Raw genomic sequence first — 14633 nt, 5'->3', positions numbered from 1 at the left:
ACAAGGTCAAAGATATAATAATCGTCGGGGCAGGAATTGTGTGGGTGGGCTTAAAAAGTTAAGCTTAGACAAACAAGTAATGATGTATTACCTGAACAAACAGGGAAGAACTGGATCTTACCTCCTCTGTCACCAAGCAATCCAAATCTGGCCGGCAAACAGAATACCGTAGCAGACAAACTCACAGTTCTTTAACATCACGAATGCTCTCTCAGCACCTTGGTCGTTTGTCAAATAGTCCAGGAATGGGGAACCCCAGCAATAGATCTGTTTGCTTCTCCTCAGAATGAGAAACTTCCCTGCTTTTGTTCCCCAACCACATAGCCCCAGATGCCTTCTTACTCCACTGGGGACAGATCTTCTATACGCTTTTCCCCTACTGTGTCTTGTATGGAAAAACTCTACTCAAACTGCGTTGAGACCAAAGGACAATGATTCCAATTGCTGCCTACTGGCCTCGTCAAATCTGGTTCCCTTTTCTAGAGTTGTCGTCCAAGGAACCATTCAGATTACATCCCTTTCCAACCCTGATAATACAGAATGAGGGATCCCTCTTTCATCCAGACCCTCGCTCTCTGGCCCTGACAGCTACCTGACGACATAGATTTGTGTTTATTGAACTTTCCTCATGCAGTATCTCAGATACTTCTTGCCTCTAGGAAACCTTCCACAAGAAAATGGTACCGGTTAAAGTGGAAAAGATTTTCTCTCTGATGTTCAGCTAGGATGCTTGACCCTACTGCATGCTCTCTACCAACCCGGAGTACCTCCTCCATCTTTCGGATTCTAGTCTCAAAGCTAACTCACTCAGAGTACATTTGAGCACCGTCAGTGCTTTTTATACAAAAATTAATAATAACAAGCCATTTTCAGTTCATCCTTTGATGATTAGATTCATGAAGGATTTATTTCATGCCAAACCTCCATTCAAACCACCTCCAATCAAACCACTTCATTCGTGTTCTTTCAAATTCCTCACGTATAAAGTAGTTTTCTTAATAGCTGTTACTTCTGCAGGAAGAGTCAGTTAGCTGCAAGCTTCTGTGGGCAGATCAACTTTAAACCAAGCTTTACCACAACAGGGTTGTACTCTGAACCCACCCCAGATTCCTCCCAAAGGTGGTTTTGGAGTTCCGTCTTAACCAGTCCATTGTACTACCAGTCATCTGTCCTAAATCACATTCTGATCCTGGAGAAGCAGCACCCCACACCTTAGATTGCAAGTGTGCTATGGCATACTATCTAAAATGAACAAAACTACATTAGAAGGTTGGGCATTCCCATCACCAAGTACGCAGTCTCTACTTAGTTGGCTGACTGTATCTCCTACACTTATGCTCAGGCTGGGCTGACCCTCCAAGGCTGGTCACCACTCATAATGTAAGAGCCATGGTGGCCTCAGTAGCCCATTTCTGCTCAGCCTCTATTCAAGACATTTGCAATGCAGCTAAGTGGTCTTCTATCTATACCTTCACTGCTCACTACTGCCTGTAGCAGTATTCCAGGCAGGATAGCAGGTTTGGACAAGCAGTCCTGCAGAATTTGTTTACTATTTAAAATCCAGCTCCACCCTCTGGCTTGTTATTCCACCAGGCTCACTATTTGGTTGCAAAAATTCACCTTTCCTGTGAGCCTGGTAGCTAGTGAGTCCCATATGTGAGAATATTATGCCTGGATGTCACTGTACTGCTGATCCTACGCTCACTCAATGGGTGGGAAGGCACCCATGCATGTGCGGTGGGGGGCACGGCCTCAAAGATTTAAAGTGACAGTGCACTTGACGGTGTCTGCACCGGGCTCTGTAGATCATGTCACTCATATGTGAGAATATATGCTTTTTGTCCTCAGAGAACACCTGCTACAGGTAAGTAACTTAGCTTTTCAAAGTTTTTAATCAGTAAGAATGCATAATTTAAAATAATTTTGATTCAGATAATACAGATAAATGCAGCATTATTTTGGGGTCACTTTGGACTCAGCATATGACAAATTTCTTGACCCTTTGAGAGTTAACAGTAGCCCAAGTTGATAATTATGCCCTTCAGAGTTTAATCAAATGCAATTATAGAAGGCAATGAGTCTTATCACATTTTATATTTATTTGAATCGCGCCTTTTTCAGTTGTAGCTCAAGATGAGTTATATTCAGGATCGAATGCTTTAATGTATAATTTAAAATAAATGGAATAGTTTTTACTCATGATATCAGTGATACACATAATATTATTATGTTTTAGCAAGGTCCATTGAAACAACACAGTTTAACATATTACTTTCTACTGTACAACATACTCGTAACATATTTTCCACTGTAGCAATGTTTGTTTTGTTTTTTTAAGTAAACTGGACCAATTTAAGGAGTGGTCTACAAAAAAATGTGTAATCTTTATCATGGTGAAGTTTTCTTTTGTTATTGTTCAACTGATTTTGATGATAATTTTAGATGTGTATTTTCTGTTGGAATTGTATTCTTTAAATTTATGTAATGACAATAACCTATTTGATATAAACATCAGCCTAGCCTCTGTGTTCTGGAAAGTTTTCCAAGAAGATTAGTAGAGAGACCTGCATACAGAGCATTACAATAGTCTAACTGGGAGAAAATCAAATATCACACTAATAAAGTATATTATACTGACACTATACACCACTTTCTAAGATTGACTTTTAATTTAAGTTAGCACACTTGCAATATAAAGCTTCATTTTTACTCTCTAATTTCTGTTTGTTTGTTTTTTAAATCTTCAGCATAGTGCCCAAACTGGCCAGCATAGTGCCCAAACTGGCAGTCCTTCTACATCACCAGCACAGTCACCAGCACCAATTCAGTTACCAAACATGAAAAATATCCGATCTGGGTTAACACCTCTTTCTGTTGTGCCCCAGTTTTCTAGATCTTTTGTTCCTGGACAAGGTAAGAGTTGTGCTACAGAAGGTGGTTTTGTTTTCTCCAAAAGATTGCCCATACTAGGGCTGAACTAGGGACAGTGCCATGTGCTACCGTGCTGGGACAGTTCAGAATGCTTGATGTTTGTTGGTTGGGCTGGTTGGATTTGGAAGTGCTCTAGCTGGAATCGGTCCCAGCACTCTACATAGTAACATAGTAGATGACGGCAGAGAAAGACCTGTACGGAAAGGGAATCCATTTATGTAGCCATCACACAACCCTGTGGGTGGGATTTGAGGTTGATATGTACCAACTTCCAAATGGAGCTAGTGTCTCTGGCCACTTTCTGAGGACAGCTTTTGCAGTGGACAACTTAGTGGCCCATTTACTAAGCTGTGTTAGCGCTAACGCAGCTTAAATGGCATACTGCAGGATTTGCTCAGGCATCTTGCAGTAACTGCCAAATTAGCAAGCACACTAACTGCATTTTTTTATGAGGGAGTGTGTTGGGGGCAAAGAATGAGAATTCCTGTGCAAATAAGCACAGTTGCATTACCAAACGCTAACTGGTTAGTGCAGGAGTATCATGTGAGTCCTTACAAAATGAGTGGCAGTAAGTGGTCACATAACGTTTTTATTTTTAATGGCTGTGCGCCATTACAAAATACAAAATGCGAGGGAAAACCCATATAAGGGCATACTAAGGCCACTTTTTGCCACAGCTTTGTAAAACGACCCCTTTGAAAGGCAGAGTGACCATGGAAAAATTCCTTTCAAGCACGAAATGAAGACTCACCACCACATGCCTACGGTTATACGTGAGACAGTGCAAGATTGGAGAAAATTAAAACAGTGTTGCAAATTCAGACATCTAGAAACATCTAGCTTTTTTACTGGGCCATGCTTTTGCCTTTAGATCACATTCATATAAAAGTCTTTGCAATACAGGGTAATGTGCAGCCTTAGTTAGGCCAGAAGATGATTTATAAATCTCTTTAAATAAACATGAAGTGAAGGCATTTAACAGTTTGACTCCTCTCATGTGATGCCTATCTAGGTAGCAGTATGAGATGCTTTGATTTCAACAAGTGAAAAAAAAAAATCTTTTTAATGAAAAAGTGTGGGTTAAATATTTTGCTTTTAGGTATTCTACATATAGATGTTTCTCCATAGACAGCAGGACAATACATTTGGTTGATGTCCAACAGAGCCCGGCACAAACAATACCCAGTGTTCAGGAAGCTTCAGGAGCTTTTAAAAGTGCTGCACTGTGCATTCAAAATTGCCTTCCTGCCCAACATTAGCACACTCCTTCTGTGTCCTCCACTTCTCGGAAGTTTTCTGGTAGAAGCCAAAGGAGATCCTACTGCTATCAAAGGTGTAGGCATGCGCCTCCTGCTCGCCCTTCCCAGCAGACCAAGGGGGCCTGCTCCAGACTAGGTAGCAGAGGCCCTAAAATGCTCAGCTAGCTTCCCAGTCAAAGCAAGAGACTGGCTCCAAGAGAGCATTGCTGCAATAAGTGACTGTCCCGTATGGCCTTTCTGTAGGAGGGAGGCTAGATACTTTTTATGCAGGATATCCCCTTATAACCTCCAACCAGTGGAGTCTTCAAATAGTCTGGGGGGGGGGGGGAGTTTACACCGTAAATTTGCATCAAGTACCTCCAAATTGGCCTCGGGTCTTTACATAATGCCTTGCTGTAGTTGCAGCATGTCTATGCAAACTAGGAGCACACGTGTTCCCCTAATTAGATGATAGGTTAGTCAAGAGTACATCCAAAGATAGAGCTCAGGAATCAGTGAAAAGAAACATTCCGGTGTTGGAGCTTCTAAGGTTCATTGTAAACTACCCAAAGGCTCCTTCCAGCTCAGCGATTGGAGTTCAAGCATGGGCCTTCCTTCCAGATGTCAGGGCTGAAGCATTGATGGTCATCATCTTGCATGGCCGTCTCAGCCAGCAGGTCACAGCTTGTCAGATGTTGAGGTTACTTGAGAGAGACTCAATGGACCCTACTTTACCAGTGGTTTTGATCCTCAAAGTACTTAGTGGACATCATCTCTGTCACTCCCATTCTGAAAGAGTTGCTATTGTGGTGGATACTTGGATGACAGGTGCATCCAACCTGGGCTGTGGAGCTCACACCCAGGGTTGTTGGTCCACTCAGGAGACTCACCTTCACATCAGTCTTCTAGAGTTGAGAGCCATTTGGAACACACTAAATGCTTTCAAAGATTGGCTGCTGAACAACATTTTTCTCATTCAAACAGACAACCAGGTTGTGATGTATTATGTCAACAAGCAGGGAGGCACAGGCTCATACCTCTTCTGTCAAGAGACAATCAGAATGTGGACCTGGTCACGGACAAGGCCTTAGATCCTTTTTCTTGCCCTACACAAAAACTGCTTGAATACCTTTGAATCCGGCCTCAAGACTAACTCTGTAACAGTTCACCTCAGTGCAGTTGGTGCTTACCATCACTACAAGCCCATCTCTATACACCCTTATATAATGAGAAGTTTGCTGTTGACCAAGCTCCCCATCAAACCTACTACGGTGTCATGGGACCTCATCATTGTCGTCACCAAGCTGATGAAAGCTCCTTTTGAGCTGCTAGACACTTGCCATCTGAAATTCTTGACCTGGAAGGTTCTATTCCTGGTTGTGGTCATTTCAGCATGCAGGGTTAGTGAGCCTCAAGCATTAGTAGCTGATCCATCTTACACAAAGTTTCATCATAACAGAGTTGTCTTCAGACGCATCCTAAGTTCCTTCCAAAGGGTGGTGTTAGACTTCCACCTTAGTTAGTCAGTTGTTCTACCAAGGTTTTTCCCAAATCGTCATGCCAGTCCTGGTGGTAGCGTACTGCCTACCTTAGACTGCAAGCAAGCCATAGCCTTTTATCTGGAGAGGATTAAAGCCCATAGACAGTCCACCTAGTAAAAACGGCAGGCAGGCTTGCCTCCTTGTCGCTTCCCTTCCCTCTCAGCGCGTCCCACCCTCGCGGAAAGGAAATTACATCAGAGGAAGGCGGGACACGCTGAGAGGGAAGGGAAGCGACGAGGAGGCAAGCCTGCCTGCCAGCCAGCTGTTTTTACTGCCGATTCACCGCGACTTCAGGTAAATTAAGGATTTCAAGGAAAGTCGGGGAGCTGGGGGAGGGCGGGGGGGAGCACGGGTGCACAAATGGAAGGGAGCGGGCAGGTGAGCCAGACCTCACAAAAAAGGTGCTGGTACGCTGTACCGGTGCGTACCGGCACAAAAAAAGCACTGGTGCAAATACCGTTTATCAGTGGGTAGAAGGTAAGCCTATCTCTGGACAGCCTTTAGTTGTTCGCGTCATGAGAGGTTTGCTGTTGTCAAAGCCACCTGTCAAACCTCCGCTAGTGTCATGGGATCTCAACGTTGTTCTCACCCAGCTGATGAAAGCTGTTTTTGAGACACTGAATTCCTGCCATCTGAAGTACTTGTAAATATTTAGGGTGTATTTATCCCTCCCAAGATGGCAGTCCTCCCACCAATACCTAGGAGTAAATAAATCACCCAAGGCTGCATCAATTTGCTCTTTATTAGATACCTCATCAAGTATGTGTTACAATTAATAGATCAGTGATATCTCACTGGGAGTATAGAATATTGCTACGTGAAATTACCTCTATATCTTGGACTCCAAAGAATATACAAGCAACATGTACAATCAATTGGTTAGGGGAATATAGTACCACAGGCACACATAGGTGTTCTCTGGGTCTGAGTCTTTAATGTCAAAGCCAATTAGTGGATATAAAAGACTCAGAGCTACTCATGAGAAAGCAATTGGATTACTTGCCAATTCGGATACAATTTATTGGTTTCTCATGGGAGAGAGCATTTTCGGCTGATTCAAAGATACCAGCTGTGGCTGTCTCTCTCCCTTGAAGTAGAAAGTACACGCATTTTTATATGCCCATTCAGGATACATGTAATATGATAGTAATTGCACCTTATTGGATCTATGCTTATGTCATAGTTAACACTGATTGGATATGATAATGAGTTGGTTAATATGTACCGGAAAGGTCAACAATAGACTAGCTTTTACTGGAAGACTAAGTCATCTTCCTCAAAACATTTTCTGTGGCACCTGGTCATCTTCCTGTGGAATTATCTAGTTCTGTCTTTGTGAACATCTGTTACCACCATATTGCTACATTCATGCAACTCTGCAAGTTAGACCCCCCCCCCCCCCCCCCTTGCGGGTTTCTGCTTGCTCTGCAGTATCCCAATAGCTCATGAGCCTTTGAGCAACACTGGAGTTCAAGTCAGAGTCACAGGCCTATAAGTTTTTCTCTCATTTTGGATCCTGAACCAAAGTCAGGCCTGGGGCCAAATAATAATAATATTCATACTTCACCTGCAAGGTCATTTTCTTGGTGGGTGTTAATTCAGCTCATAGGGTCAGTGAGCTTCAGACCTTAGTAGTGGATGCACCTTATACTAAGTTTCATCACAACAGAGTAGTCCTCAGCACGCACCCTAAGTTTCTGCTGAAGGTGGTGTCGGAGTTCCATCTGAACCAGTCGATTGTCTTGCCAACATTTTTTCCCCATCCTCATGCCCACCCTGGCAAAAGCAGCTTGCACACCTTGGACTGCAAGAGAGCATTGGCCTTTTACATGGAGCGGACAAAGCCCTTCAGACAGTCCGCCCAGTTGTTTGTTGCTTTTGATCCCAATAGAAGGGGAGTTGCCATCGGTAAACGCACCATTACCAATTGGCTAGCAAATTGCATTTCCTTCGCTTATGCCCAAGCTGGGCTGATTCCGGAGGGCCATGTTACGGCTCATAATGTCAGAGCCATGGCTGTTTCGGTGGCTCACTTAACGTCAGCCTTCATTAAAGAGATTTGCAAAGCTGCAACGTGGTCTTCAGCCCACACATTCACATTTCATTACTGCCTTCAGCAGGATACCTAATGCGAAAGTCAGTTTGGGCAGTCGGTGCTGCAGAATCTGTTTGGGATTTACAAACCACCCCCCCCCCCCCCCCCAAGGCCCATTTTTGTTCTGTTCCAGTCTGTACTCTCAGTTAGTTGTATATAGTTTCAGGTTAATCTACGTTATGTCCTCACTGTTGCGAGGCCCAATTGACCAATGGTGGTTGTTTTGAGTGAGCCTGGATGCTAGGGATACCCCACTTGTGAGGGTTTTACAGCCTGCTTGTCCTTGGAGAAAGAGAAGATACTTACCTGTAGCAGGTGTTCTCTGAGGACAGCAGGCTGATAATCCTCACAAGCCTGCCCACTTCTCCTTGGAGTTGTCTCCTCTATCTCTCTTTTTTACTCTTCACTTAACTGAGGAGCGCAGCCGCATGGCGGGCGGGAAGGCACTGGGCACATGCGCAGTTGGATGTGCAGCACGCTCAGAAGGCTCCATCAAAGTTTTTGCTATTCAAAATGCTGGTTCCCGGGTCGGTGCAGATTGCCGACCCGCTTGTGAGGATTATCAGCCTGCGGTCCTTGGAGAATAGCTGCTACAGGTAAGTATCTTCGCTCTACTGTTTGTACAATAAATCTCAGAAAGACAGTGAATCTGGACAGACAATTCTACAAGACCTTTTCAGTTAATGGTCAACTCCCTTGCTACAAGTCTGTTCCTAGTTGCTCTAAACGGCATATACCTAAATATTATTATTTATTATTATTAACATTTGTATAGCGCTACCAGACGCACGCAGTGCTGAACATCCAACATAGAGACAGTCCCTGCTCAAAAGAGCTTACAATCTAAATATAAGACAGACAAAACAAGGACAAGGGAAGTACTGGGTGAGAAGGAACAAGGGGAGGGCAAATTGAGTAGTGGCTAGGAGTCAAAAGCAGTGGTAAAAAGGTGGGTTTTTAGCATAGATTTGAAAACAGGTAGAGATGGAGCTAGACGTTATAGACTCAGGAAGTCTATTCCAGGCATAAGGTGCAGCGAGGGAAAAGGAACGAAGTCTGGAGTTAGCAGTAGAGGAGAAGGGGGACGACAAGAGAGATTTGTCCAGTGAGCAGAGTTCACAGGGAGGAATGTAGGGAGAGTGGAGAGGTAATAGCCATACTGGGTCAGACCAGTGGTCCATCTAGCCCAGTATCCTGCTTCCAACAGTGGCCAATCCAGGTCACAAGTACCTGGCAGAAACCCAGATAGTAGCAGCATTCCATGCTACCAATCCCAGGGCAATCAGTGGCTTCCCCAAGTCTGTCTCAACAAGACTGTGGACTTTCCCTTCAGGAATTTGTCCAAACTTTATTTAAACCCAGATACTTTAACCGCTGTTACTACATTTTCCAGCAAAGAGTTCCAGAGCTTAATTTTTCATTGAGTGAAAAAATATTTCCTTTTATTTGTTTTAAAAGTATTTCCATGTAACTTCATTGAGTGTCCCCTAGTCTTTGTACTTTTTGAAAGAATAAACAATCGATTCACTTTCTGTTGTACACCATTCAGGATTTTGTAGACCTCAATCATATCTCTTCTCAGCTGTCTCTTTTCCAAGCTGAAAAGCCCTAACTTCTTTAGCTTTTCCTGTCCTTTTTCAATCCTTTATGCATTTCAACAACTTACTCATTATATTGCATCCTTATATTCTTCGCATCTCTGCAGTGATCTGGTTTCTAGATTACAGGATTTTTTATTTCAATTTCTTTGTTGCACAGACGATTACTTCCTGCTTGTCTTTTATGTGATCTTGGGGTCTCATTGTGTATAACCTGCATTTTCTTAGGTAGAGGGTCATAAGAGTACAGACTCTCCGTATCGCATTCCTTGGCTGTGGGTACTTTATGAATATGTGGGGCTATGTGTTTTGGTAGTAGGGTGATTTTTTTTTTTAACCATTTAACTATTCTGTTCTTTATCTTAGGCTAGGTTGGGGGATGGTTGGGAAGGAGGAAGTGTTTCAGCCATAAATGGAAAAATGATGACGGGCTGTCTTCTGCTCTTTTGTTTGGACACTTGCATTTTTGCTTGCTCTGAAAAATTATAATCAAGAGCAATACATTTCTCAAATTATAATTTTTTTTGTATAAATGTTATTGAAAGAGTTTTGGTTTATAAACAAGTACATAAGTAATAATGTAAACAATATTTAATGGAGCCATGACGACTTCCATTATCTTGTTGGGCAGACTGGATGGACCGTGCAGGTCTTTTTCTGCCGTCATCTACTATGTTACTATGTATGTTACTTGAATTTTTGCTTGATTTAGTTCCTGTATTTCTTCATTGTTTGAATTGTCATCAATAAAAATTGTTGAATAGTACAGGTAAGTGATACCGTTTTCTCAGCTGGAAAAAAAAGACAAAAAATATTTGGAAAAGATATGTTTGTTGTCATCCAAAAATTTAAAAAGTTTTAAATCATGTCATAACAGTATTGCACTGTTACCTTTTTAGAAATGTTAGTGATGATCCAGATATAAATTTTTAAAAATCTGTTCTGTGCATATACACAACCCCAAATGGTGACCCAACACATTTATTATAATCCTATATCTATATATAATTTCATATGCTCACTTTGTCCATTTGTAAACTCTCATTGTGAAATTCAGTTTAGATATTTAACTGAATAGTGCCATAAAACGTATTCAGAGGCTCTGTTGTCCATTAAAACACACATTCTGCAGCAACTTCCTCAAGGGTTCAGATCTGCAGATCAAAAATGCCAGTTCATAATCTTCACACAAAGTAATTGAGATTCAAGGTACATGCTTTTCTAAAGTACCAGGTAAGTAATATTGGGAAACAGTTCTGCAATTTAAAGCTTAATCTTCAACATGACACACAGCAAACAAAAAAAATTCATAAGTTAAATTGAATCCATTGACCCTTGTACAATCACAAGGGCTTTGAATGTCAACCCATACTGATCTTAATATCACATTCATGGATGCCTTTGTTTATCAGTATCTTGATTCAGTCCCTCAGGCTCAGCAGTGTAAAGTCCAAATATATAACTGTTGAAATCACTGAAAAACATGATTAGAGTCTCCACCATGTATGTTTTTGTGTGAAATCATCAGTACAGAAATAAATCCTCAAATTTATGATCAAATTGCGGGTAGTGCATTAATATGGGCGCAGTATTTAGAATAAACCTGTTGCCCCTTAAGTACACTCCCTCACTGGGTTCCATTCAGAGTCCTAGCTCTAGCCTGCTTAGCTAGGAGGGCATGGTCCAGCCCCCGGGGGGGGGGGGGGGGGGGGGAGAGTAAAAACCCAGTGCAGGAAGGAACAGCCTCTAGAGTATACCTCCACGAGTTAAGTATAAGGAACCGAAGAATGGCCAAGGTATGAAGGTTGTCATTTGAAAAGTTTGAAATGCTGTCCTTGTGACCAGACAGGAACCAGGCATTACCTTGTCTGTCTAATACTGAACTTAACTCTTATGTCCATGTTGACTAACTGTAGCCAGGCTGGAGCCTCTCCATTTTATAATGGAAACTGAGTTGCAAGGTGATTTGTGGTACTCCAGAATTACTAGGCCAGTGAGAACAAAGCTTGGCGTATAGTTGATGAACAAATTCAATAAGAGCTTTTGTTTTATATTTACATTGGGGCTTGACTGTGTCTGTGAAGGGTCTGCACCCTACACCTGCTCATTCTATTAGTAGCTTTTATGTTCAGTCATCCTAATGCATAGTGTTTGCATACTTCTACCAATGTAAAATAAGTTGAGTAGTAAATCACATAAATCATCCCCTACAATATCATTAAAAAATATAAACTCTTGTATATATCCATTCCTTCATAGAACTGGGCACAAATTGACCACTGACCACATGCAGCATGTCTTTTATATTCTTCAGGCTTCCCTGAAAGGCTTCATGTGAACCTGTCAACAAAAGAACAGGCAGCCATATCTGTTACATCTATGTTGAAAGGCAAAGAGTGGGAGCTGCTGAAAAACACTAAAGGTAATTTTATTAAAAAAAAAAAAACAAAGTTAGCTGTGTAATTGAAGGGCAGCTAGGCACCTATTTGTTGCCTATTTTTTTTTAGACATAAATAGACATGTGTCTTGATAAAATACTAGCACATCCTGTAGATATCACAGGTAAAATGAACCCATAGGCATTTACACCAGCTTGAGAGCAGGTGTAAGGGTACATATGACATTGCATATTTTATAAAATATGCACATATATCATGGCCCCATTCATGCTTCATGCAAACTCCACCCCAGAATACTCCTACACTACATTTGTACAAGAAAGTTTATTCTTGTCATCCCATGCGTCTGCATGGAGTAATTTTTTAAACTTTTTTTTTTGCACATATACTGGCATATAGTGTGAAAATGCCTTTATAAAATTACCTTCTGTGTGACTGAAGAACTTGCCAGTTCATTTTGATATTCTGTGGTATATGTTGTATGTCTGTGCATAAAATGAGAGAGCATAGCTTAGATCAGTGATTCCCAAACCTGATCCTGGAGGCACCCCAGCCATTCAGGTTTTCAGGATATCCACAATGAATATTCATGAGAGAGATTTGCATGAGGTAGAGGCATTGCATGCAAATCTCTCGTTAATATTCATTGTGGATATCCTGAAAATCTGACTGGCTGAGATACCTCCAGGACCAGGTTTGGGAACCACTGGCTTAGATGCCTATTAATGCTGGTTAAGTTTCAACAATAACTCATGGCTTGCCTAGTGTGTCTTAGTATATGCTCTCTTTAATAAACTGGGAGTAACCCCACTGAGCAAGCTAGACATTGTAATCTGAATTGTAAGTCACACTGGTAAATCACCACAATATTGGATGTGTGAACAACTATTGCAAAAATATTGCAGTTGGCAGATTTGCAAAAAAAGAAAAAGAGAAAACTCATACTGTCCAGCTCTCAGTGCAATTGTAATATCCCCAAAATGTCACTTCTTTAGTGTCCAGCTGCACCATTCTGTATAATCAGGTTGTATCTCTTCCTACCAGCAGATGGAGACAGAGAAATTGATTTTTCCCAGTGACATCACTGGTATTAGGGCTGGTGCTCTGTGGAAAGCTCCAGCATTTTCTCTACCAGCAGATGATAGGTTGTGTGGTCTGGTGCACCTATTCCCTAGCCTAGCTCATAGCCATGGAGGCTAAGGCCACACTGCTTAGTAGAGCTTAACAGCCTTGCTTTTGGTTTCTGGTTGACAGACCATATCTGGTAGTGCGCGAAGCTACTACTACAACTACTTAACATTTCCAGAGCGCTAATAGGACTCCGCTCTGCAGCCCCCAGTCATCAACCACAGGCGATATAACTTGGTAAGGCACTTAGTTCAGACCCCATGAAGCCCCTGCTGCAGGGAAGTGGGTCCCCATCCTCCCTCCTTCCCTCCCACATCCCTTCAGCTGTGCCCCCCTTCCCTCCAGGGCTCTCTGCAGTTTCAGGCAGCCCATAAAAAATCTTTAATCTGGATGAGCTGCCTGATCTAGAATTTTCATGTTGTCAAGGGAAATGAAACTAATTAAAACAAACCAGCAAACAGCTTAAAGTAAATGGAAACCTAAACCTGAGAGCCAGGCAGGGGGGCAATTGAAGCCTGGTAAATCCCATGCCACGGTTGGCTCAAGATGCACAATGCAGGCTGGCTACTTATCTGGACATGCCAGCAGGCCCACTGCTGGTAGCACGCTCTGCCATTTCTGAGTTTGGAAATAGCACTGGGGGTGAGGGGGGGGGGAGTTCCCCCAATGTCAACTGAGGCTGTTCTGACTTGACTTTGAGAGCTGTGGTCCCAGTGTTTTTGGCAGGAATAGGATCCATTTTGGCTTCTGCTGTAGTTTCTCTGCAACAGGAGCTGTCTCAGCCCCCACCAGGACTTGGAAGGGAGGGGGAATCCCTGGGGGCCCTGAACTCCAATTGGCAGTGGCAAGTGGTCCTGATTGTTAAGCAGGCACTAGCAGCTGACCCTAGCCCCCGCCACTTCAGGGACCTTCTGTAGGCCCAGGGTACCTTGCTCCTAGGGCCTAAAGTGACGGAGGTGACCAAGTGCTCTTGAAAGTTCTTCAACCTCTGAAGGCTTTGATGAGGCAGAGGACCTATTGGAGTTTCATTCTCTTTGTGACTCTGGCGCAGAAGTGTGGCCCTCCCACCAGAGGATGAGGAGGAGGGAGAACACTTTCCAGTTATATAGATGTTTCATTGGGAAGAACTTTCCCGTCTTACTGATTTGGTGTCTGAGACTCTGGATCTTCCTCAGCCAAAACCATGGAGGGGGGACCCCAAGCACTTCCTCCATAAGGCACTCTCCCAAATGATGTTGGCTGAGTGGAAGGCCCTAGTTGGAGACCTGTAGGGGTCTAGCATTCTGGCCAGGCTGTATCCTCTCCCTCCTGAGGAGGTGGAGAGGTATTGATGGTTTCCCTAGGTTGATGCCTTGGTTATGACTGTGATCAAGATCACCATTCCTGTAGATGCATTAGAAGAAGGTGGCACAGCAGCTCACGCTTGCCTCCTCTGCTATGCGGTGCAGATCACCACGTGTGGTGGCTATATGGCCAAAGCCATGTTGCAACAGCTGCCAGAGTCCCTAGAGGTGACTGGCTGGAATCAGGCATGGCCTTCTTGGAAGATATCCTCTACAATTTAGTGTGAATAACTTCCTGCTCTGCAGTCTCAGTTGTGGTGGCCCATGGATGCCTTTGGCTGCACCACTGGGTTGCGGACACAGCCTCTCTGTCTGCTTCCCTTCAAGGGTCATCTGCTTTTTGGTGAGGACATAAGGGAG

At 43.0% G+C, this 14633-nt stretch overlaps 1 protein-coding gene across 5 annotated transcripts in view; it reads left to right on the top strand.

Annotated features, from left to right (window-relative positions):
* Window positions 1-14633, top strand: part of R3HDM1 (R3H domain containing 1) — a 336575-nt gene that overhangs the window by 294651 nt on the left and 27291 nt on the right. For 3 of the 5 annotated variants that reach the window (XM_030210710.1, XM_030210709.1, XM_030210707.1), the window contains 2 exons: window positions 2748-2913; window positions 11718-11825. In XM_030210710.1, the coding sequence (XP_030066570.1) occupies window positions 2748-2913; window positions 11718-11825 (274 nt within the window). The remainder of the gene's footprint in view (window positions 1-2747; window positions 2914-11717; window positions 11826-14633) is intronic. The other 2 variants (XM_030210708.1, XM_030210711.1) reach the window with 2 other exon arrangements.

Source organism: Microcaecilia unicolor, chromosome 7 (assembly GCF_901765095.1).
Source record: "Microcaecilia unicolor chromosome 7, aMicUni1.1, whole genome shotgun sequence".
Lineage (NCBI taxonomy): Eukaryota > Metazoa > Chordata > Amphibia > Gymnophiona > Siphonopidae > Microcaecilia > Microcaecilia unicolor.
This window is presented reverse-complemented; position numbering and strand designations above follow the sequence as displayed.